The sequence below is a fragment of the Arvicola amphibius genome, chromosome 2 (assembly GCF_903992535.2).
Source record: "Arvicola amphibius chromosome 2, mArvAmp1.2, whole genome shotgun sequence".
Classification (NCBI taxonomy): domain Eukaryota; kingdom Metazoa; phylum Chordata; class Mammalia; order Rodentia; family Cricetidae; genus Arvicola; species Arvicola amphibius.
In genome coordinates, this window is record NC_052048.2 from 140861338 (window position 1) to 140886093 (window position 24756).

The 24756-nt window shown below is 46.4% G+C and overlaps 1 protein-coding gene across 1 annotated transcript; it reads right to left on the reverse strand.

Annotated features, from left to right (window-relative positions):
• Window positions 1–92: 92 nt before the first annotated feature.
• Nfe2l3 (nuclear factor, erythroid 2 like 3) lies at window positions 93–23642 on the reverse strand. The gene is made up of 4 exons (XM_038320985.1): window positions 23136–23642; window positions 7145–7321; window positions 1779–1862; window positions 93–1318 (listed from the first exon to the last, which is right to left on the reverse strand). Exons 1-4 carry the CDS (start codon window positions 23640–23642, stop codon window positions 116–118), a joined length of 1971 nt encoding a protein of 656 aa, XP_038176913.1. The 3' UTR covers window positions 93–115.
• Between the last annotated feature and the right edge of the window lie 1114 nt (window positions 23643–24756).

Here is a 24756-nt window from a genome sequence, read left to right on the forward strand (position 1 = left end):
AATGTGGATTCTCCCAACTTCACAGAAGAAGCATAACCTTGAATTTTAAGCATTTATCAATACAAACTTCAACATGTAGTACCCTTAACTGATTCAAGTAACAGTAATAGTTTGTTCAGTTTTTCCTCTTTCCCTTTGGGGCTTCCTTTTTGTGTCCTGATGTGACTAGTTCTTTAGGTACAATCAAAACAGTTCCATCATTGTTGTACTGAAGTGCATAGTGGTTTGGATTGACTGGCCTACCTTGGTCATCTATTAACCTACTAAAAACATCATGGTAGAGCTCATACAGTTTCTGTTTCATTATGTCAATAGCTTTGTTACATTGATTTTGCTCATTCTTCAGGGCTTCCTTCTGTGTTTGCAAGTTACATATGTCATCTTCTAGATTCAAAATGATGTCTAGTTTACGTTTACGACAGTTTTGAGCAGCAACTTTGTTTTTTCCTCTTCGTCTGATGTCACGAATGAGAGAAACTTGTAAGTCTGATAGGTAGTGCCTGCTTAGCATACTGTTGAAAGAGTCAACAGGCATGTGGACAATTTCATCTACAGAAAAGGGAATATGCAGAGCTTTAGCACGCTGTTCGTCACGACTCAAATTTCTGTCTGAGTCAAGGCACCCACTGATTTTCTGAGACTTCTTGGACCGTGTCAAAGATTCAGATGTGGGCTCTGGTACACCTGGTTGTAAGTGGTAAGTGTGGTCATGAAATACTTGCTGACATTCAAGATCCTGGTAAAAGCCAGACATAGTCCTAATATCCATATGACAGTGTTCTGGGCAGCAGCCTCCTACAGCACCTAAATCATGATTGAGAGATTCAAGGTCACTACTGTAACCTACAGCACCATCATACATACAGTGAGAGGAATTAGACTTGGTGATAGAGGGGTTGTAACTTGAATTTAATGAGATCCCAGAATCAGAGTCTGGATCTTCAAAAAGTTGAGAAACTTCCAGTGGATTGAAACCTGTAGCCAGTGACATTAGGTTTATTCCGTCAAAGATATTTGAATCAGTGTCATATATGAGATCTTGACTTGTTAGATTCCTCATTTGATTGTCAACAGTTGGGAGAGACATTGCAGGAATAGCTTGCTCAGAATTGGTGTGAGAATTTAGCTGAAGAAATGGTTCTTGTGCCTGTGAAATCCTTGCTGCTGGATCTTTTATTGTGTTGGGGCACAGTAGCATGGCTTCATGAAGATTAACATCATGGCTTATGGCGTGGCTCAGATTTATGTGATGTGCTGAGGAATTTACACTTGCATTGATACTATTTAGAATGGGTGGAATGTCTTCCAGTGAGATGCCCTGAAGAAAGATAACACTATTAAAAGGAGTTCCATTATCACATTTCTTATAATTTTCTCTGTCCTAATATGGATAAATTATTGACTATGAACAACTTAATATGAGATACAATGTAACGTGGTCTCAAGTCAGAATATGATGCCTTACCTGTGGGGCAAAAAGTCTAGATTATCATAATTTGTAGCTATCAATGTTTTTGTAGCCAAAAATCTATATTGGAAGGGTCAAGGAGATAAGTTCATTCATGAGCAGTCTGGCAAGGAGAGACTCAAATGCTACCAGGAAAATGAAGTTGACTAGTATGAAAGGTCTAAATCTGGCAAAATGACATATGTTTAAATTCCCCACACTGGTTGTTTCTATGAAAAGCCTTTAAACTTAATGTACTTGGTAAATTGCTGTACCATCCAAGTAGGAGTGTCCCTTAATTCACACAGAGGTCTGTCAAGATTCCTTTTACCTCCAGGGAATGTTCAGGCTGTGATGAAAGCAGTTGAAATAAATCTTCCAGAAAGAAAGATGTATCGGACCAGTGTAGGTGATTCTGTATATAAACAAAATGTATACCATCAGAAAAAAAACCATTTGTTATAGGCCGCCTTTTATTTTCCCTTCCCCCTTTTTTGAGAGGAGCTTATGTAACCAAGGCTGGTCTGGAACTCATGGCAACCCTCCTGGGTGCTCAAATTAGTGTCTCACTTCATATATCGGTTCTGATTTCCAACATGAATAGTTGTTGCCATTTTAGATGGGAAGCTTTCTAGTCCATGTCCAAAGGGACATAAGTTTATTTGCTTTGAAACCTGGGTCTAACCCATTTACCAATTAAATTCTGACTTTGATTCTTTTGTGTCCAGCAATGATGGAGATCATGGTTCAGATGGTAAGGCCCTTTAATTGCAATCAGTTCAATATGTGTTATATATGACATCTAACTCCCTGCATTCCATTAGTTTAAGACTGTAGAGACACAATTGGACTGACTAATACACAAATACTTTGGATTCTGTGAAGCATGTTTATTTGGTGAAGGATTGTAATACTACAGATTTACAGTGCTAAGCAAATACTAAAATTGTGTTTTAATTGGAAAAAATTTTTTGCATGTGGACTTATGGTTAATTTGTTACTTAAAATGTTGCCTCACATCTTTTTCAGGAGCATTCTGTTAAAAACGTGAAGCTCGGGAGGCCGAGGAGCTAATGACTATTCCTTGTCTGTAGCCCAGGATGGGTGGTAGATTCATGGGGAATATAGATAGGGACAACAGCTTTGCTAAGGAATTAATTTAGTTCCCACTAAGTTCTTTGCTCAGTTTAATGGTAACAGCTCATGTTAGTTCCTTGGTCTTTCTCTTTTCCAAAACTCATCATCCTAACATGAGGATTCTAACTATAGAACAAACTAGTTTTCTTTTTTTGTGTTTTTGAGACAGGGTTTCTTTGTGTGGCCCTATGTGTCCTGGAAATCTTGTAGACCAGGCTGGCCTCACAAGATCTGCCTGACTCTGCCTCCCAGGTGCTGGAATTAGTTTCTCCATAGCCCTGACTGGCCTAGAACTTGCTATGTAGCCAGGCAGGCCTCAAACTCAGATCCACCTGTTTTTACCTCCTGAGTGCTGAGATTAAAGGTACATGCCACCACACCTGGCACTGTTGAAAGATAGTCTATGACACCCATTATATAGTTTTTAGACATTTGGTTTCATAGAACTTGGCTATTCCTGTTACATAAAGCCAGGCATAGTAGTGCTTTCCTGTAATCTTACTGCTTGCAAGGTAGAGGCAGAAGGATTGTAATTTTAAGGCCATTCACAGGTTACAAATAGCAAGGTCCTGTCTCAGTTAAACTACAGAAATAGGAATTGTTGAGTGGCGATGTACCTCAATCAGTTAAGTGTTTGCTTAGCATAGTATACAGAAAGCCCTGGATTAGATCCCTGCACCACGTAAATGACATGGGTAGTACAGGCCTGTAATCCCAGTATGTGGAGAGTATAATCAGGAAATTCAAGGTACATGGGCAGTGGTGGCTCATGCCTTTAATCCTGTCACTGAGGAGGCAGAGGTAGGATCTCTGAGTTCCAGGATATCCAGGGCTAAACAGAGAAACACTGTCTTTTAAAGAAAGTTGAAGGTTATCTTTGGATACATAGCAAGTTTGAGGTGAGCCTGAGCTACCGGAGACCCTGTCTAGAGGGGAGAAAAAGTTGCAAACTTCTTAGTTCTGTGGTGGTTTAGTGTCTAGGATATAATGTATATATTATTTTTATTATATAAATAATATATGTAGTTTTTACATTTTCCCGCCCCCCCCCCCAATATTTTTTTTAAATAATTGAGCTATTTCTAGAAATATTGAAAGTATACTTGGAGATCATTTTATGTTGCTAGTAAATGTGAAGCTGGACCTTTTTCCCTCCCCCTTTGGTTTTAGAGAGGGTTTCTTTGTGTAATCCAGGCTGTTCTGGTACTCATTCTATAGTGCAGGCTGGCCTCAAACTTAGAGATCCGATTGCATCTGCCTCCTAAGTGGTGGGATGATCGAAGGTGTGTGCTACCACCATGTCCTGGCTGTGAAGCTAGCCTTTTAAAATTCCCTATTAAGATCTCATTTCATTTTAGATTGACAATTCAAAAACCGGTGGAGAGGAGACATTTAATAGAACTTTTTTTTTTTTTCCCAAGACATGGTTTCTCTGTAGCTTTGGAGCCTGTCCTGGAACTAGCTCTTGTAGTTCTGGCCTTGAACTCACAGGGATCTGCCTGCCTCTTCCTGAGTGCCGGGATTAAAGGTGTGCGCCACCACCACTCGGTTTAATAGAGCTATCTTAACACATGAAGTATGTCAAGCTTTAATGAGAATTGATGGCCCTTTAGATCATTTAATAACACACACTACCTTCCTACACTCTGAGCTCAGGACACATTTTCCTAGTGCTACTTGATGTTTTTCCAGGCTTTCTACTCAAGAATATGACTGATAATTCTTTTGTTTCCTGCTATGAAATACATCAAAACTGCAGACAGTACTGGAGAAATAGCAGTAAGCAGTACTGGATGCTCTTGCAAAGGACTCAGGTTCAATTCCCAGCCTGCATATGGTGGCCTGTAAACTCCAGTTTCAGGGCATCTTGATGTCCTTTTATGGACTCCACAGGCACCAGACATGTACATGGTACAGAAACATACAGGCAGGCAAAATATCAAAACATTTTTTTTTTTTTGGTAAAGTATAAGCTATTCTGAGAAATAATGGTACTGTGGAGGCTGAGGAGGACCACAACCCCACAAGTTTGAGACTAGCTTAGGCAACACAGTACCTCAAGGAGAACAAAGGTACAATTCTAGTACAGAGTGATGCAGATCAGGGACATGAGCCTGGTAAGGCATGGCAGGACATGATAGCACATGCCTTCAATCCCAGCATCTGGGAAGTGTGGGGTATGGTCAGGGGTTTAAGGCCAGTTTGGGCTACGTCAGACCAAGAAAGTACCCTGCTTTTGGTGTTTAACATGTCTTTGCAAAATTTGGTCCAAACTGCTGTTTGTCTTACATATATAACTATCTCAGTATCTAATAAGTCTTCCATGTCTAACAGTGATTTAGTTAATATCAGCAATTCAAACAATGTCTTTCCTGGGAATACCAATAAAAGTTTTTAAAAAAATGCCAACATGTGAGGGGAAATAGTAACTAATAGCATGAGGCAATGGAGAATTGCATGTTTAGTGAAAACAGCCTTTTCTTCAGGTAACTGGGACACTAGGGAAAGTGGACTGAAGTATCTCTGTATTTTGAGATGGAGTCTTGCCAAGTTGCCCTGGCTGGCCTTGAGCTTTTAGCCATGCCTCAGCATCCCAAGTAACTGGAATTATAGGCCTGTACCATGGCTTCTCAAGTTTTAGAGTGAAACTTCAAACGGATGTGGTTGAACCTGGAGAGGTTAGTGAGCAAAGGAAATGCCTAAAAATATCGAACCATTGCCTAAAATATCTAACAGTTTTCTCTATATCCCACCAGTAACTGAAAACACTACTTGATAGAAGCAGGCAAATAACGCCTTTCCTAAGCTATTATTACCCTTTGCCCAGGGAAAACAGTCTACCCAACGGGGAGGACAATCTGGTCCTCTTGAGGGTGATTTGTCAACCTGAGAATGCAGTGGATGAGAAGGAAGCAGGGATATTTAATTTTATTAACAACTTCTACACTACCATGACCTCAGAGGGTTTGGTTTCTATTCCTGGCAGTGCTGAGGAGTGAATGAGGGCCTTGTGCTGCTAGGGCAATTCTACCACTGGCCTGTATTCTCTGCCCAACCAGAGGGATTTCTTAATCTGAATCTCTAGAAGCCATGGCCTTGGCCTAGGTTTGAGCCATTATATAAGAACAATGAGTTCCTATAACTAGAACAGGCTGAAAGAGGCAAAAGTAGTGGGAGGGGAAAGAACAAACCTGTAATAACAAGAACTGCAAAGAGGCTGCACCATGGAGATATTGCAATGTAGCAGGGTCATGAGCTAGTTACCCGTATCCTGGGCTAGTTCCAGCCCTCCAGAACAGCGTTTGTTTGGTTGGTTGGTTGGTTTTTGTTTTTCGTGACAGGGTTTCTCAGTGGCTTTGGAGCCTGTCCTGGAACTAGCTCTAGTAGACCAGGCTGGCCTCAGACTCACAGAGATTCTCCTGCCTTTGCCTCCCAAGAGGCAGCCATTCTTGCCATGTGTCAGAACTAATATTTTGTGGCTAACAGATAAAACCTGTGATTTAACTAGCAGCCTACTTGTTTCCACCAACCCAAAAGTTCAGAAGCATCAGAAACATCTTGGTGGACCTATAGAAAAGCTGCTCCCATCTCACTGCACCTGCCTGCTTATGTACCAGCCAGTGTAGCTTAGACCAGTCTCTATATTTAAAAACTTCCATGAAACTGCTTCCACATATGGAATTTAGGGTAACTTAAGTCTGTGTTCCTGGCACTCTCCATCTAAGGATTTTCAAGACTGAGCCACAGATTCCACCTCAGAAGAGGCAGATGCTGAAGTTGCTCATAGTGAAGACAACCACTAGGGCAAGGATGCTCTGCAGGTGGAAATGTCTGTGGACCTCTAGGTCATCTCTGCAGCACCTACGTGCCAAACTGGTGGCTAAAACCATCCAGAGCTAAGCCAAAACCAGAATATGGTACATGTGAAACTAGGGGAAGCTCTGCCTATAGAAAGAACCCATTCTTCAGCCTGGTTCTTGGAGCTCACCCTGTTTAGCCAAGAGAACTACAGAAAGATGCCCCCCAGGAGCCAGAATACGAAAAGGGCTATTGGGTACCAGTGATCTGGCCAACTGAAAGCTTGGGTCTAAGCTTTAGTGGAAATTTAAATTATTTGTAAGGTTGGTCCTTTGATCTCCCAAACCTGGACAATATAGCCTGACGTGAGCTATTGTTTTGCTTTTCGAGAAAAGGTTTCTCTGTGTAGCCTTTGCTGTCCTGGAACTCACTCTATAGACAAGACTGGCCTTGAACTATAAGAGATCTGCCTGCCTCTGCCTCTGAAGGGCTGGGATTAAAGGTGTGCACCCACCACTGCCCGACTGCCAGCTGTCTTTCATTCCTTGTCTTGGCAACACAAAATAACAAAATTGCTAGTAAGTTCTATCTTTAACCAGAGAAAATGAGTTTATGGGCTGCTTTGTAAGTACAACTAACACACACATTTAATTTTAATTTTAAATGCCAGATTTGCTAAAGATAGTGTATACACAGAATTCATTACCAACAAAGTCTTCATGAAAGGCAAACGACAAGCCTGGAAGCTTCTGCCACACTTACCTCATTTCTGGACTCTGTGACTGTCCCTCCACTCCAGACAGGTGCATCTGTTGTTTTGCTTTCATCTTTCCTACCCAGCTGTAGTGATTTTACATGGGCTGACACTCCTTTCTTATCTTCCTCATGCTGGGAACTGTGATCCACAGCTTCACTCTTTTCTTTTAGTATATCATTTTCCTGAAAAAAAAAAAAAAAAACCACCCCAATTCTAAGCAGAAAACCATTACCAACAAATAGAAAAACTTCAAAAGCCACATTGTCAACAGCTGAGGCTGGTACTTCGTCATGTCACTATCAGAGAAGCATTTAATCCTGAGACAATGGTCTTCTTATGTACCCTTCAGACAGTCCAATCTACACAGCCTAAATTGTATAGATTTATAGAGCTCCTCAGTTGAAACCATTAACAATATACTAAGTTTGGAAATCAATGTTCTCAGCAGGGAGTTTTTATTTAGTTCTCAGCTGAAAACAGATCAAAAGCATAAGTTGGAAGCAGATACTTATTAAATGTAGTATATATATGTAGAAAAATCCGGGAAGCAGTGTTTTTAAAATTAAGTACTGTCTTCTGTTTGAAAGGCAGATGGGGTGAGGACAGGTTAGGAAAGGTCACTTTATAGGCCAAATGTGTACTTTTACAATCAGAAAAACTTTTATTTTTGGCTTGGATATTTCAACTTCACTTGTTTACCCAGAAGACTCCTTCCCACTTTGAATTTATTTCATCTCAGAAAGTTTTTAAATGGTGAGAGGACTCTTCAAAACTAGTCAAATGTTACAGTGGAACAGGCACTATCTATGGACACTTTCAATTATGATATCAAAAGACTGGGCATAGTTTGCTCAACTGTGACATTCAAACATCTGTTTTCAATTTCTTTTTCTTTTTGAAACAAAGGTCTCACTTTGAAACTCAACCTATAGAGTACTGGGGTGAGAGCTACTTGACTCACTCCAGGATGGTTTTCTGATTTAATGTGATGTTAACAGGAGTAACTCAAGGGTCCTGAAAAATGTAAATGTCAACAAAATGAACATAAATGCAGGGAGCAGGGTGTGGGGCAGGACAGAAAACCAGTGTCCTAACGCCCACGTGATTTTCTTGGTTTGACCTGTCAGCTGTATCACACTCTGATAATATCCCCTCCCCCGACACTGTGGTGTCTTGTTCCCAGGGCAGTCAGTCCCCCCACGAGCATGCTTCTTAGGACACTGATGTTCATGAGTGGCTCCCACTACTTTCTTCCCTTCTGTCACCTGGTTGTTCCTTGTTTCCTGCCTGTGGACAATCCTCATTAGCCACCTACTGTGGGCTGGTTCCTCCTAGCTACAGAACCATTCCCCTTGGTCCCACATCGCTCCTTGAGATTCCATCCCATTATTCTGCCCACCTTTATGGAAAAATTCTCCAAGAGTACTCAGTGTGTTCTTTCTCAAATCCATCCCGATGAATTCTGTTCCCAGCACACCACTGAAACAGCCAGAATATCCCAAATCTAAAGGCTCTCCATCCTTATATCTGACCCATTAGCAAATTATGACGTAGTTACCACCGGCGGCTCCTGGAAACAGCTGCCTTACCTGGCACCCCAACAAACACCTGCCTTTCTTCTAAGTCACCAGAGATTTCTAAGTTGCTCCTTTGTGATCCTCAGATCTCTAAACTGAGCAATATCCTGAGCTGTGTCCTCAGATTCATTCTCTCCAAATATTGTTCATTTATTCCTGCTTCTCCCACTCTAATATAGTAAAGATTTATTTTTTTATATGTATGGGTGTTTTGCCTGCATGTATGTCTGCTTGACCTCATGTGTGCCTGGTATTTGTGGAAAGTCTGTAGAGGGTGTTGGATGTCCTAGGGATGGAGTTATAGACAGTGGTAAAGCCAAATATGGGAGGTGAGAATCACTGGAGTTGTCTGGAAACTCAACCACTCTTAATGCTCTTAACCACTGAGGTCATTTCTCCAGCCACTCTCTGTATTTTTTAAAGCACATCTACTGCCAATAATCCTTAACTATTTTTTCTATACCATTTAGCATCAGCTGTATTTGTTTGTTTGCTGTCTGTTCCACTAAAATGTCTCAAATGTCTCTCTCTCTCTCTATCTCTCTCTCTCTCTCTCTCTCTCTCTCTCTCTCTCTCTCTCTCCTCTGTGCCTGCACCCATGCATATGTGCACAGAAGCCAGAGGAAGGTGTTGGGTGTCTTGTTCCGTATCACTCTATTCCCTCACTGAACCTGGAACCAGGCTAGCAGCCATTAATTCCCAGAATTCCCTCTGCCTCTGTTCCCCACAGCACTGAGGTTATAGGTGCCCAAGGGCTGTGCTCAAATTCTTACATGGGAATTAGAAGTCAGGTATTCATTTTTGCAGGACAAGTACTCTCACTCACTGAGTTGTCTCCCCAGCTCCCCTTAGTTTTTACTTATTTTATTTCCATCCATCCATCCATCCAGACATCCAGACATCCATCCATCCATCCATCCATCCATCCACCCACCCACCCACCCATCCATCCATCCACCTACCCATCCATCCATCCATCCATCCATCCATCCATCCATCCATCCACCTACCCACCCACCCATCCATCCATCCATCCATCCATCCATCCACCCACCCATCCATCCATCCATCCATCCATCCATCCATCCATCCATCCATCCATCCATCCATCCATCCATCCATCCATCCATCCACCCACCCACCCACCCACCCACCCATCCATCATCCATCCATCCATCCATCCATCCATCCAGACATCCATCCATCCAGACATCCATCCATCCACCCACCCATCCATCCATCCATCCTGACATCCATCCATCCATTCATTGGAGACAAGGGTCTCTTCTCTACATAGCCTTCTAGATTATTCCTTCCTGCAATCACAGTGCTGACTTCTCTAAACTGGGAAGGAGGAGGAGAGGAAAGGGTCATTCCACTGCCCATCTTTTGTCCAGCCAAGGCTTCTTTCGCTATCTCTAAACACTGGATTCTCAGCAAAATGGATTTTGTTTATAAAACTGCTGTGGTTGAACAGAACTTCCAGAAGCTGCAGTGTATGAGGTAATTCAGTACACAAGAACACCCACACATATGCAAATAGAAGGTTATGCCTGTGATATCATGCACAGCACATACAGGCTACATCAAGCCCATAAACAAACTGATCAGATGAACAGAAGTCTGGGAAGACTGTGTGTGTGTGGGGGGGGGGGTGTCAGAGTGTGACATCAGGACTGGTGACAAATGTATGTAAGACGTTCTGGAAAACTCAGGGAAAAACTTAAGTTACAGAAATTCTGTATGATCAGAATATTACTGTAAGAGGCCATGGTTGGTTAAAAGTCGGGGCTAGAGAGATGGCTCCACAGTTAAAAGCACTGATTGTATACTCCCAGGGGACTGGGGTTCCATTCTTAACATCCATGAGGGGAGGGGACTCACAATCATCTGTAACTCTCAGAGAATCCAGCACCCTCTTGTAGGTGTGGAAGCCCTCTAGGGCTCCACACGAACCTGCATAACACTACTCACACACAACCTTTAATCCCAGCACTTGGAAGACTTGGGCCGGCCTCCCACGAGTTCGAGACCAAATGTGGTCTACATACCAAACTCCAGGCTAACCAAAGCTGCCTAGTGATATCCTGTCTTAACCTCTAGCCCTACCCCCCACCAAAAGTGGGAGGTGGGGACCCTATCATGTGAGGGTGGATCCCAACTCACTGAATAAGGAGCCAAACAAAAGGACAAATTCACTAGAGTGTAAAATATAAAGTCAAATGGGAAAATCTAAAATCTGGATAAAGGACATTATTCAATATTATTGCTTAAATTTTTTTGAGATTTTTATTTCATGTGTATTTGTGTTTATCTGTACACATGTCTGTGCATGTGGTGTGTTCAATGCCCAGAAGAGGGCAATGGATACCATTGGACTGATTGTGAGCCACCATGTGGGTTCTGAGCCACTGTGTGGGTACAAAAAGCAGAAACTGAGCCCATGTCCTCTGGGAGAGCAGCCTGTGCTTTTAGCCACCTACCACCATCTCAGCACCGCTCCGGAGACGGTCTCACTATGCTTATGTCCGCCTGGCCCAGAGCTTGCTGTGTCGACCAGGTTGTCCTGAAACTTACAGAGATCCACCTGACTTTGCCTCCTGAGTGCTGGGATTTAAAGGAAAACACATCACACCCAGCTCTTTTTTTTTTTTTTTTGGTTTGAAATTATATTTCTTTCATTACTTGCGTTTATATTATATTTTGGGGTAAAGAATTACCCTAAGTTTAGCTGGGTGGTAGTGGTGCACATCTTTAATCCCAGCTCTTGGGAGGCAGAGGCAGGTGAATCTCTGAGTTCAAAGCCAGCCTGGTTTATAAAATAAGTTCCAGGACAGCCAGGGCTACACCAAAAAACCCTGTCTCGAAAAAAAAAAAATGAAAAAAAAAAAAAGGATTACCCTAAAAATCTCTATATAGCAGAATGACTTTGACAAAGGACTGGCCCAGCAGAACTCCTCTTTCATAACAGTGTCCTGGAATCAGAGAGCGTTTCAGGAGGAGACAGGTCTGCTACAGTGATGCTTCAAGGTGGTTTGAGCCGAATGTGCCCACAGCAAGTACTAATGGGTTGGTGGCCTTCAGTATTCTTTTAGGGTAGAAGCCAAATGGCATTTGCGAAGAGGAAATGGGAGGTGACAACTCACACTTACACCCGTGGACAGGCTATCCTTCCGGGATTTGGTTATCGGAGGTGACAACTCACACTTACACCCGTGGACAGGCTATCCTTCCGGGATTCGGTTATGGAAAGAATGGAAACATGGATCAAGACAGTACCTTTTGTTCTGAAGACAAGAGATGTTAGGACAGAGGCAGGAGGATAGCTGCAAATTCTTGGCCAGCCTGGAGTACACACCAAGACCCACTGTCAAAACCGTCACCAGCAAAATGCAGAAACAAAACAAACCCTGTAACAAAACAAAGGGGGCCAGAGAGGGTCCTCAGTTGTTAGGAGCTTATAGGTAACCCAGGTCTGATTTCCAGCACCCACACGGCAGCTCACAACCATCTGTAACTCCAGTTCTAGGGAATCTGATACCCTTTTGCCAGCCTTCAAGGGCACCAGGCACACACATGGTGCACGCACATGCATACATGTGTACATACAGGCAAAAACATATGTAAATTAAAAAATAAGACATCTTTTTAAAGAGCTCAAGAAAAAAAAACCAAACAAACCCCTAAACCACCTGCATAAATAAAACTCACTGATCTTACTATGTAGTATAAGTGAGACTTGAACCCATTATCCTTTGCCTTTAGGTTCCAAGTGCTGGGATATAAGTGTGTGCCACAACACTCAGGAACTATGTAAGATCTGGAAGGCAGACAGAAACGTCTTGACTGCTGTCCACCAGGGCTAGGAGTGGACGCTTCCTCTCACACTGCAGTAGGAGTTGAATAGCTATCCTCTCCCAGGATCCTTGTGTATTCGCTCAGCTCGTTAGTGGCAGCCTGTTCTAAAGCTACCAGGAACAGGGATCCTAAGACGTGATAAAGAGAGGAGGGAACGCCCTAGGTCAGTGGGACACAAAGAAGGATCAGTGATGGCCGCTGGAGACCTGAGGCACCCCGTGGAGAGCTGGCTGTCTCTATTTATGGTCAGGTCATGCCTTCCCAGGCACCCTCATCCTATGACTGAAGAGGTTCAAAATGGGAACCATGATGGCCCAGTGTGGAGCGGTTTGATGGACCCTGCTCCTGTGTGTCCCTCTCTCTCCTGCACATTAAACTTGGTCTCAGGGTCTGCTTGCCAGACAACCCAACTCGGGGTAGCTAGCAATGCTGCCTCTGGGCCTGCAGGGAGGAGGCAGACATGGGGAGACGATTCACCATGACACTGTTTATATTACAGGGTGAAGAGAGCCCACAGCCCCGGTGATATATAATTTGTACATCTTGCAAAGCCTAAGTGGCCTAGTACTGGGCAGCTTAGCTACAAGCTAACTGCAAGGATCCAGCAGTTATGTAAACTTGGATCACGTGCTAAACACTCTGACCCTCAGTTTTCCTAACTCTAAAATGATGGGGTAAATGGAACTAGAATTTTAAATATTTGAGGAAGTACCCCTTCATACATTTCAAGACACTCGTATCACCCCCCCTACAGCTTTTGACCTGGGGGCCTTGCTTATCTTGCCAATGGCTGCCAACACTCCAACTGGCATTCCAAGAGAAAGTGATGCCATTCCCTCAGATGACCTTTGTCCTCCCTGACTTCTTCAACTTGCTGGCTTGCAGCTGGGGCACAGAAATGTCTTCTATATGTTGGAGTCTGTGGCCCATGCTTTAAGACACAGGCAAGTTAAATCTGTCACTAAGTCACTTTTATTTGTGTGTGTAGGTGAGATGTGCCCTAGTGGGCTGAAACGCACTAAAACAATAAAAAAAGAAAGTTCCTGTGTGTGTCCCAGGAAGTCGCCTAAAAGTGTGCCAGGGGGAGCACTTCTGTGATTTTCAGAGCTGGCTGCTTGAGGGCTGCCCCACCACATCCCACTCTCCTTCTGGGCAAGGAACCACCAGAACCTCAGCTTGGACCTTCAGACCAGACTGTCCCCCAAATGTCATGATTTTCTCTTAGGGCACCTAGCCCATCTTCTTAGGGCCTTTTCTTCCCTAGTAGGCAATACCCTCATGTGGCCTGCTTTCTCGGTCACCCAGGAAAGGAGCAGCCTGGGAGAAAAGGTTTTCTGTGAGGGGAAGAAGCAAAGCTGGGCTTGTCTTTGGGTTTCCTTCCTTATTTCCATCCTCCCTTCATTTCTTTCTTACTAATTCTTTGTTTCCTTTTTTCTTACAAACTCCCTGAAGACCCTGTCTACTGGCAGCTTGAACTAATTCCACTGTACTGGATCCTGAGGAGAGGGGGGAGCTCTTGTTCCTGCCATGCCCTTTGTGAGCGGTTGTGGCTGGCCTGACTGGCCCTTTCTTGTCCTCACCTGGGGGAGGAGTGGGGAGACCTGCTTTGACTTTTAGGGTTGGGTGAACCTTCCAAGACAAAGAACAGAACACTGCCTATGAGGGGAATGACATCAGAGGGAGCTGAGAGTCCCGAGGCCTGTCTCTAGGCTACAGGCAACCTGGAGTCACCCGGCCCTGAGAGAACCAAGGAGCCAGAGAAAGACAGCCTGTGTCCTGCTTGGCCTGGGTGGTTTTTAATAGCAGTCTACAGTAATTGCAGCTCATGTCCACTGAGCTCTCACTGTAGGCTGCACGGCTATTACCTCATTTAAGCTGCTCAGCATCCTGGCAAGGTATGTACTGTTAACATTCCTTTCACAGGCAGGAAACTGAGGCACAGAAGTTAGACAGGTGACCTTCTGTCATAGTAGCAAGTGATAGGATTTACATTTGGCTGTGGGCACTTTCATAACCAGCTAGAAGCTTAGTACTACTGATTCTCTCTCTCTCTCTCTCTCTCTCTCTCTCTCTCTCGACAGGGTTTCTCAGTGTAGCCTTAGCTGTCCTGGAACTTGCTCTGTAGACCAGGTTGGCCTCAACTCAGAGATCCACCTGCCTCTGCTTCCTGAGTGCCAGGATTAAAGGTGTGTGCCACCACTGCCTGGCACTACTGATTCTTAATGACCCTCTAGATCATATATGCATCGCCGAAGCTCACCCTTGCTAACTTGGTGTAGGCAGGAGTTATAGATGAGTCAGGACCCTCGGTGAACCAAACATGCTGAGAGTGGATGGTAGGAAAGAGGTTTGTTTTCCCAGGATCCATTTTTTTCCACTTGTAACATGTTAGAATATTTCAGTAGTAAAACTTGAGGCATGTAAATCCACTTCTGAAGGCCTTTGGAGGAAGCTATGTGCCAGCCAGATAACAGCAGACATCCTTTAGGTAGATGAAGCTAAGACACAGGGGCCCCATATTCAATGTGGCTAACTACCAGAAGTACAAAACAAAACAAAACAACAGGCCAACTTTCTTTCTTTCTTTTTTTTTTTTTTTTTTCGAGACAGGGGTTTCTCTGCAGCTTTAGAGCCTGTCCTGGAGCTAGCTCTTGTAGACCAGGCTGGTCTCGAACTCACAGAGATCCACCTGCCTCTGCCTCCCGAGTGCTGGGATTAAAGGCGTGTGCCACCACCACCTGGCTCACAGGCCAACTTTCAAATAGAAGCCTTAACACTCAAGACACAAGGATATGAGCCTCAACCCCCAGGATCATTTTAAATGGACCCATTGCTCTTGTATGTAGCTCCTTCTGCAGGCTTGAGTGTATTGGGGGTGTTTGGGAAGGGAAAGTTGTGTGTGTGTGTGGGGGGGGTTGTTCCTTTATCATCTATTTATTTCATTTAAGTTCATCCCAGGAGACCAAATATCCCACCTGGCCCTCAAAATGTCAGATCTCATGTAGTCCAGACTGGCTTTAAACTCCCAATCCTCCTGTCTCTCTCTACTTCCTGGGTGCTGGGATGATAGGCAAACAGCACTACACATGGGTGCTGCTGATGAATGAGCGGCTTCCTGCCTACTGGGCATGCTCTCTACTAACTGGAGCCACGCCCCCAACCATCAACTATTCTTTCATCACAGTTTTTGGGACTAGAATTTACATAGGAGTAGATGTAAACATCCAGCTATTCACTCTATCAAAAGGAAGCACATATGTAATCTGTACCCCAACCATGACATAAGGTGCTTCAGAAAGTTCTCTCCTGCTTCATACACATTTAGTTGGGTGGGGGTGAGTGCATGTGGAGGCCAGGGGACAGCTTGGAGGAGTCAGGGCTCTCCTTACACCATGTGGGTCCCAGCAATTGAACTCAGGTCTTCTCGTTTGGTGGCAGGAGCCTTTCCCTGCAAAGCCATCTTACTTCAGCAATCACCTTCCACCAGTCTGGTCTCTGCACCGACAGCCTGGTTTACATGGAGAGTCCCCAGTAGGTAAGGAAGGAGTCCTTTCATGCTAAAGTAGACTCTGCATGGTCAGGCAGCCTTCAGCAATCTCTCAGAGAGGAAAAGGTTTGCTCGGGCTTTGACATGGAGCTCGTGGTATCTGTCAATACAGAGGAACCAAGCTGAGCCTTCGACAGCCACTTACTGCTCACAAGAATGCTCCAAATAAGGACATTAATATTCTTTTCTGACCAATTGGAAAGCCAGGTTTGTAGAGCTCCCAGGAAGAGGTGGAGCTGGAGTGTCAAGGCCTCCAGTGTCCATGGACTCAACTGAATAATAGGCTGTTAGCTCTGAAGCTGACTTTAGTTATACCATCTTCAGTAACTGGGCAGCCATAGCCAGTCAGTTGAAGGACTTCAGGAGCAACACTGAGGCCTCTGGGAAGAGAAATCCAGCAGGAGTGTGCAGCGTCCCAGCCTGCGGTGGGCTGCCAGGGTGTCCTGCTGTCCTGCTGGCTGGATTTGCCAGTTCCTACAGCTGTGCTGGCCAACTCGATCTGTTCGAGTGTGTGTGTATTCATTCATATTCTGTCCATTCCATTTTCCTGGTGAAGCCTGGTCGATAAGATGGGAACTTGGTTCTAGCTCCTGGAGGCCTCGTAAGGCAGGGGCTGCATTCGGCCAGCCACCACCTGCTACTCAATCAAAACAACTGGGGCACACAGCTCTGCCGCCTCCAGCTGCTCAGAGTTCTCATTTCAGTTTATCCTTCTGCAGCTGTGTCTGAGGAGCCGGTCCCTCACAAGGCTGCCCTGAGTGGGGGAAGATTGTTTTTCCCTTTGAAGTTTCCAAGTGGGTGGGGGGTGTGGCTTAGTGGGCGCTTAGGAAGAGTAACCAGTTCTATTCCAGGCAAGGTCACCACCAACTTGCTCCATCAGTTTAGGCGGGCCACATCTTGCCACCTGAGCCAATTACAGGGCCAACTTGAACGTCTACTCTTCAGTGCCCCCATCCACTTGAGTGGCTGGCAAGAAGTGGTCCAGATTTCAGAGCTGACCTACGATCAGTTTGGTGAGCTGGCCTTGAAGGACCCACAACACATTACGGTCATGACGTCCACGAAGTGCAGGCCCCTGCAGAGTGACGCTGCAGCGGCTGTGCCAACTTCTGCTCCTGGCCCCGGGCAGACTGAAGTTGAACCTCAGTCGCCACACTGCAGACACGCAGAGGGTGCGCTGGGTGACAGAAGAAGGCTCCAGGGAAGAGATGGCTTGTGGATGGGGACAGTTGAGCCAGGCTGAGAATTTAACAGTGAAGGGGAATGAAAGAGGCTGGTATTTTCTCGGCAAAGCTAAGCGGGGCAAAAGTGATCCTGAGGTTGTCTGGGGAAAGGAAGGGAAGGAGGTTTGGACTGGAAAGTAGGTCATGGGCAATATATCAGCAGGCTAGTAGTTCAGCCAGACTGGTGTCACAGTGGCCACACCTCGGGAGCTCTGAAGGACAAAATGTGGAGCTGGAAGGTAATGAGGAGCTGGCGGAGGCTCTACAGTGGGAGCAATACCGGCAGCAGAATGAAGTGCGGGGACTCTGGAACCCTGCCAGGGTGATTAACAGCAGCTAATCCTTCAAATAGGAAGGACTGCAGTGTGCCAGCTTCATGCCCCTTGACCAGCACCATCTTGTTGACTCTCCAACATCCCTGCTAGCATCCATTCTACTACACAGAAGGCAGCTCAGGCTTCAGAGAGGGTGAAGCGTGTGCAGCAGATCACACTGGCAGTGGAGACAACCTAGTCGGTCTGGCGGGCACGGGGGAGGGGGACACCTTGACCTCTAGACTGGCCTGCCCCAAATCCTGGGCCCTGGATTCTGGATTCCTACTCTGTGAGCTAAGAAGCAGGAAGATGGAAAGCAGGGAATAACTGAACAGATAAGATTTTTTTGTAACCCACAAAAAAACAAATAAACAAAAACAAAGTGTAATCATGACGGTGGTTTGAATTAAGGGTCTCAGGATTGCTGCCAGGTGGTGGTGGTGCACACCTTTAATCCCAGCACTCAGGAGGCAGAGGCAGGCGGATCTCTGAGAGTTTGAGGCCAGCCTGGTTTACAAGAGCTAGTTCCAGCACAGGCTCCAGAGCTACAGAGAAACCCTGTCTTGAAAAACAAAACAAAACTGTAAGACTTTAAGACAATTCTGAAGCCATTTCTGACAATTCTGAACCCTCTCAGCCTCCGTGCCTTGGTGCTTCCCATCCTCCCCTGGGAACCAAGGACCTAACAGCTACACATGCACGTACTCAGTTCCTGAACAATTACCCATATACGTATGTTTTGATTCAGTCCCCTGGGAAACGGGGTCAAAATGACCTCTTACCTCATCTGATCTGGCCAATTATTGGTAATAGCCCTTTCAAATAAGCCAATCACAACCCTCCTTGCTTCTATGGCCTTCTCCTTTAAAAGTAGCCTGTACCAGCTAGTCGGGGTCTCTTGGCTTCCCAAATGCTGAGGGACCCTGTTATGACAGAATTAATAAAATCTTCATGCTTTTGCATCGGCTGTGGTGTGAGAGGTGGTCTCTGGGGGCGACTCCTCCTCGGTGTTTGGACGCTAGAGTCCAACAAAAACAAAACAAACAAAAAATCAGGATTGCACATCAAGCCAGCAAACCCGCTTCCTCAGCAGGGCATTCCAAGTCCCAGCACAAATAGCCCCATACACAAACTGACTCAGTTTCTTTTACTTCTTTTTTTTCCCTTTCGTTTTTTGAGACAAGGTTTCTCTGTGTAGCCCTGGTTGTTACAGAACTCACTCTGTAGACCATGTTGGCTTCGAACTCATCACCTGCCTCTGCCTCCTGAGTGCTGGGATTAAAGGCATGTGCCACCACCTCCCGGAACTGACTCAGTTTTTAACAGCTGGAATATAAGCAAGCTGTATAGTGGACAGAAAGGAGATGGGACTTGTTCCAGTTAAACTGTGCCCTCTAAAATCTCTATTAAGTCCTAATGCCTAAGAATGTGGCCATATTAGGAAATCCAGAAATTGTAAATATGATTAGGTAAAAAGAGAGCCAGACGGGCCTTCCTATATAAAGAGGTGGTGTGGGATGTCCTTCTGTTTATGTGTTGCTTTTATTGGTTAATGAATAAAGAACTGGCTTGGCCTATAGCATGGGAGGAGGAAGGCAGAGTCAGAGAGCCTTGACTCTGCAATGGAGCCGCCTCCAGAGTCAAACATGCCGAAACAACTTTGCTGGTAGGCCACAGCCACATGGCAATACACAGATTAATAGAAATGGGTTAAATTAAGATGTAAGAGTTAGCCAATAAGAAGTTAGAGCTAATGGGCCAAGCAGTGATTTAATTAAAACAGTTTCTGTGTGATTATTTCGGGGCTAAGTGGCTGGGAACCAACAAGCGGCCTGCTGCTATAAAGGGGAGCGGACAAGATGGAGGCATGTGAAGGGGAAGGCAAAGACTGGCAGCAGAAGCCACAGAACGCCAACTACTCCAGCAGACCACCAAAATGCAGCTCCTCCCATCAGTCCTCTGGCCTCCAGGAAATTTCCCTTTGAGCACGCAGCCTGAGTACTGTGTCCTAGAAGTCTTAACACAATAGCCTGTGCGGTTCTTCCCCACTCAAGGAGACAAAGTAGAGCTTTATAGCAGCCACTGATAGCAAAGCGAAAAACCCTCCTGTGAAGCCACACTGCCATTAATGAAGAGTTTGCCTGCACCAGGGCTTCGGGAAGTTTGTTTCCCACCAATTGGCCTAAGCGTTAGGAGATGCTATTGATTTTTGAAACGGATATAAAATTGACTTCAACAATCAGAAATGGTTTTTCTCTCCCTTTCATCCTTGGGCTATATACGTGATTCTATGACCTAAGGGAACCATCCTGATGTAAGTCGGGTGTTGGTAAGATTGCTCTTAAGCCCTGAGCCATCCCTCCAGCCCCCATAGCTTTATTTCTTGAGAATCCCACACTTCCGTTAGCCAAGCAAGATCTTCATCAGTTGTAAGTGAATGACCATGGTTATAAAAGGAAGCTGTTGGTTCCGGGGAATTCCAGGGTCTGTTTTCATAATTATTAGCCCAAGAAGTGAAATCAAAGCAGTATTTGCCTTTTGATACTTTGAAAAACCCCCTATTCTAAAATGGTTTTTTTTTTTTGCACATGCCTAGAAGTTGTGAAAAATTATACTCTAAAACCAGAATCTTCTACAGCTCAAATGTAAGTCCCTGGAATTATCTATCAATTATCTAATTCTCCACCTACATTCCTACCGAGCCTCCACATTCACTCCCTAATAAGCAAGCTGGATCCAGAGACAGACAAAGCCAAAGGAAAAGCTGGACGGGGACAGGGCAGATTTCGAATGAAGGGGGAAAGCAGTGCAGGCGTAGTGCCGGCACTTCACACAACCTTCCCCATTAGTTGGCTCGACACCCCTCAGGAAAACCTCAGTCTCCCACGGGGGCTTGGAGTGATTCACATCGCCCATGGGAGGAAGCACGAAGGCCTAGGGAATCGCAAAGCCTGGCATTATTTCTCTAGCCCATATTCCCCAGAGTCATGGTCTTCATTATGACTGTACAACCTGCTTTTTTTTTTTCTCCAAGACAGGGTTTCTCTGTAGCTTTGGAGCCTGTCCTGGAACTAGCTCTGTAGACCAGGCTGGCCTCAAACTCACAGAGATCCTCCTGCCTCTGCCTCCCGAGTGCTGGGATTAAAGGCGTGTGCCACTACCGCCTGGCTATGACTTCTTAAGAGAATTATTTATTTTTACCTAGTGTGTTTGAGTGTGTTGCCTGGATGTGTCTCTGTGTACTCTGAACACGCAGGGTCTGCAGAGGTCAGAAGAGGGCGTCAGATCCTCTGGAAGTGGAGTTACAGATGGTCGATAGCCACCGTGTGTGCTAGGACCCAAACCCGGGTCCTCTGTAAGCTCAGCCAGTGCTCTTAACCACTGAGCTCTCTCCCAGCCTAGAACCTGCTTTTACGAAAACAATCTAAGCCAGGCATGGTGGTGCACACCTGTAATCCCAGCACTTGAGAGGCTGGGACAGGAGGACTAAGAGTTCAAGGCCAGCCTGGTCAACAATATTCAATAAAGCTAGTTGTGGGCCACCACCACCACCACCATCAAAACCCAAACAAACAGACAACAAACAAACCAATCTAGCACCAGAAAGTAGTTGACTCGGAGCCCGGAGACAGACTGAGTCAGGGCCTGACTCGTCCCATTCCAGATGCACTCTTATAGAGGGAACCTGAGTATAGCTCACAGAACTTAATTTATATGTCATTCTGGGAGACAGAAGACTTGTGTTCTCAGTCCGCTTCTGGCATTTACTAATATATGGATTTTTTCCCCTTAAGCACAAATTAGACATGTAAATGGCATTACCACACCAGTTCACTGGCTCCTACATCACTGCCTAATCGAACAGAACCAACCCCCCACGGCTACCATTGTCTAGCAGGTGCACAGGCCAGCACTGCCAAGAGAAGTGTTGGGGTGGGAGGCTGGTGGAGGTGAAACTACCATGGCTTTATTACATCTAAGAAAGAGGGACACCGGGTCCTCACAAGGAGGACCATTGGCTGCCACAGTGAGTAAGGGAAAGATTAGAGGAGCCTGATGCCTCGATTCAGATGCCACCTCCATCACTAGCCAGTTTTGTTACCTTGCACGAGCTTCTTAACCTGTGCTTCGGTTCCCAGGCCATCAGAACTGCCTCCAAAATCAGCCCACTGTCTGTATAGGTATCAGCCAGGTAATGGTAGGAAGGAAGTCTTCGGAGAGAAAAACCTTCCCTTCAAAGTCTTCTACACTTAGCAAGCTGGAGGACATTCGGTGGCAAGAAAGGTGTGGTACCACTTTGTACAGAATCTACCTAGGATTTCAAACCCACACATTGCAGGACCAGAAAAGGTATTGGGGCAGCGGGTGTCTCGCCTCAGGGATGACACCCCTCCCGTTCCCTCTTGGAGTTCAGATCTGCCTAGTGGAATCGGGAGCGGCTTCCTGTTTGTTCTAAACCAACAGAAGCCTACCAAGACTAGCACCAACCCCCACCCCATTAGTTCCCAGCCCTGGGAGGAGGAGGAAGGAAGGGATCAGATCAACCTAACAGTGAATCACCGGCACCTCACGCAATGACCCCTCCAAGAAAGGGTGGAGGAGCCCGTCAGGCAACTGCCTACACAAACTGGGTGATTCTGAAGAGCCACAAACAAATCAGCTTAGTCCAATTCCCATTTTTGCACAAGGCTGCTCTTCACAGAAACAACGTCCTAGGAACACTTGTGGATCCACACCGATAACGTCAAGCTCTCGGCAGCTCCGGGGAGGCCGGAGCTCTCTACATGTAGAGGTTTTTCCAGTTTCATTCTATAGATCTTGGGGAACTGTTTTGTTCAGCTAAAGGGGAACACCGGCAAAGAAGGGAACTTGCGTGTCCCAGGGAAGACTACGTGTTTTGTGTATGTTAATAAGGGATTTCTTAAGCGAGGGGGTGGATGATTAGATCAGAGGGATCAACTGCACTGAACATCGTGGCTCCTTATCCCAGGTGCACAACCACAAACAGGCTACAGTAAGGTTAAATTCAGGGCGAGGGCCCTGCCTTGGCTTGGGTGCATGGTTCTTCAGAGAGAAGCGCATCTTCTCAGAGGATGAGGCCTCCCCCAGAGTCTCTAGTGCCGGCATACGTTCCCCATCAGCGTCTTTAATGCACTCGGGGTACCGATTAAAGACCGTGAACCAGACAGCACCGTCCCCTCTCGCTTCCTCATTGCCAAACTACCCTCCACAGCCATCAAACACAAGAAGGGTGTTTTCCGCACGCAAATCGATTTCATCCACTTTCCCCAAAATCAAATCCCAGCACTCACCATCTTCATTCAAAAAGAGGCAGGGCAGATTAGTCCCGCAACCTGCAACTAACTACCTATGGTAAGGAGAGCGCCGATGTGGCCCTGCCTAGCGACCTTAGAGCTTCGGGCCAGTCCTTCCAGCCCTGGGTAGACGTTCCATTCGCTCGCGTCCCTTCAGGTTACCTGGCTCTCGCGTCCGCCTGTGTCCCGCACCTGCGCCGTCGGTTCCGCCTCCTTTTCCTCCTCCTCCTCGGCAGCCAAAGGGCTGCTGTGAGTCTCTCGGGGGTCCCCGCCGCCCGCGGGTGCCGCCTGGCCGCCGTTTCCCACGGCAGACGAGGCGGCAGTGCCGAGCAGCCCGTGGGCCCCGTCTGCGTCCCCGGTCGCCACGCTGTGCACTAGCCACGCGTCTACGCGGGTGCGGGGAACGAAGGGGACGCCGAGCGCGCGCACTTCGCGCAGCAGCCGGCCCTTGGCAAGCAGCTGGGGAGAGTGTCCCCAGCCTTCCGAGGCCGAGAAGGGGCTAGAAGCCGAGGCGGGGCTGGTGGGACAGAGTGGGAGCAGCTCCTCGCAAAGTGCGGCGGCCGGCGGCGGCAGGCAGAGATCCTGGTCCACACGGAGCCTAGCTAAGCTCAGCAGCACCGTGAGGTTCAGGAGGCCGCCGCCCGCCCACCACGGCTTCGGGAGCTTCATCTCCCACGGCGCGCCTGGGATGCGGGCGCCCACCCGGCCCGGCACTGCAGCCGCCGCGGTGGCACGTGTGGGACTCTGTCGCCAGTACCAGCCAGGAAGACAATGGACCAGAGCGTACAAGGGGCCGTCTCAGTCTGATCCCAGCCAGGCACAATGGCTCTCCCTGGGCTGTCCGCACAGTGCCTGGCGCGGCCAGGGATCCCGAGAGGCGGAGGAGGAGGCACCTGCAACACCCAGGCCTCTGGACCCTCCCCATTGCCTGGCCACGCCCCTAAATTAAATCCCGCCCCCAGTGGAGCTTCGCTCCGCCCAAAACTTTAGGCATTGGCCCCCATAGGACATGCCCACGTCTGTCCAGGGCTCCAAGCCTCTTTATTGAGGAGGGGCCTCAATGCATTTTGGAATGGAAGCGATTTGGGGATCCCAGAGGTTCCTGGCAGCTCCGTGGTAGTGAGCTGGACTACTCTAGCTGAAAAACTAGGCGTAAAAGTGGAGGAAAGTTCAGGGAGTTGAGTGGGAGGAGACAGGATGTGTCAACTAGGGGGAAAGTAGCTGGAAGCTTCAAGGCACCAAGCACATGTGGGGACCACTGACCAGCACAGAGGATAAGAGAAGACCTAGCTGGGTGTGGTGGCACACGCCTTTAATCCCAGTAGGCAGAGGCAGGTGGATCTCTGTGAGTTCGAGGTCAGCTTGGTCTACAAAGTGAGTTCCAGGACAGCTAGGTTGCTACCCAGAGAAACACTGTCTCGAAAAACACAAAAAAAGAAGTAGCCCTTAAATTCAGATTGCAACCTCATCACCAGCCAGTTTTACAACTTTGCATGGATTTCTTAATAATCTGTATTTGTGTTCCCTTGTCGGTAAAATGAGGATAATAGCACCTCAAATAGAGATTCAGGGAGGTCAGGTGAAGTATACAAAACCCAGGAACTGATACAGACTTCAAGCCTTTGTGATAAAAGAACATTGTGCAGACACATGCATTACAAATCTCCACCTTTAGAGTCTACACTATTCCCTAGACGTACTCTGCAAATTGCTAGTTTTCCCTCATGGCAACCTTTGCTCTTTACCTGAGAGCTGAGAACACCAGCTCTACAGGATCTGTGTG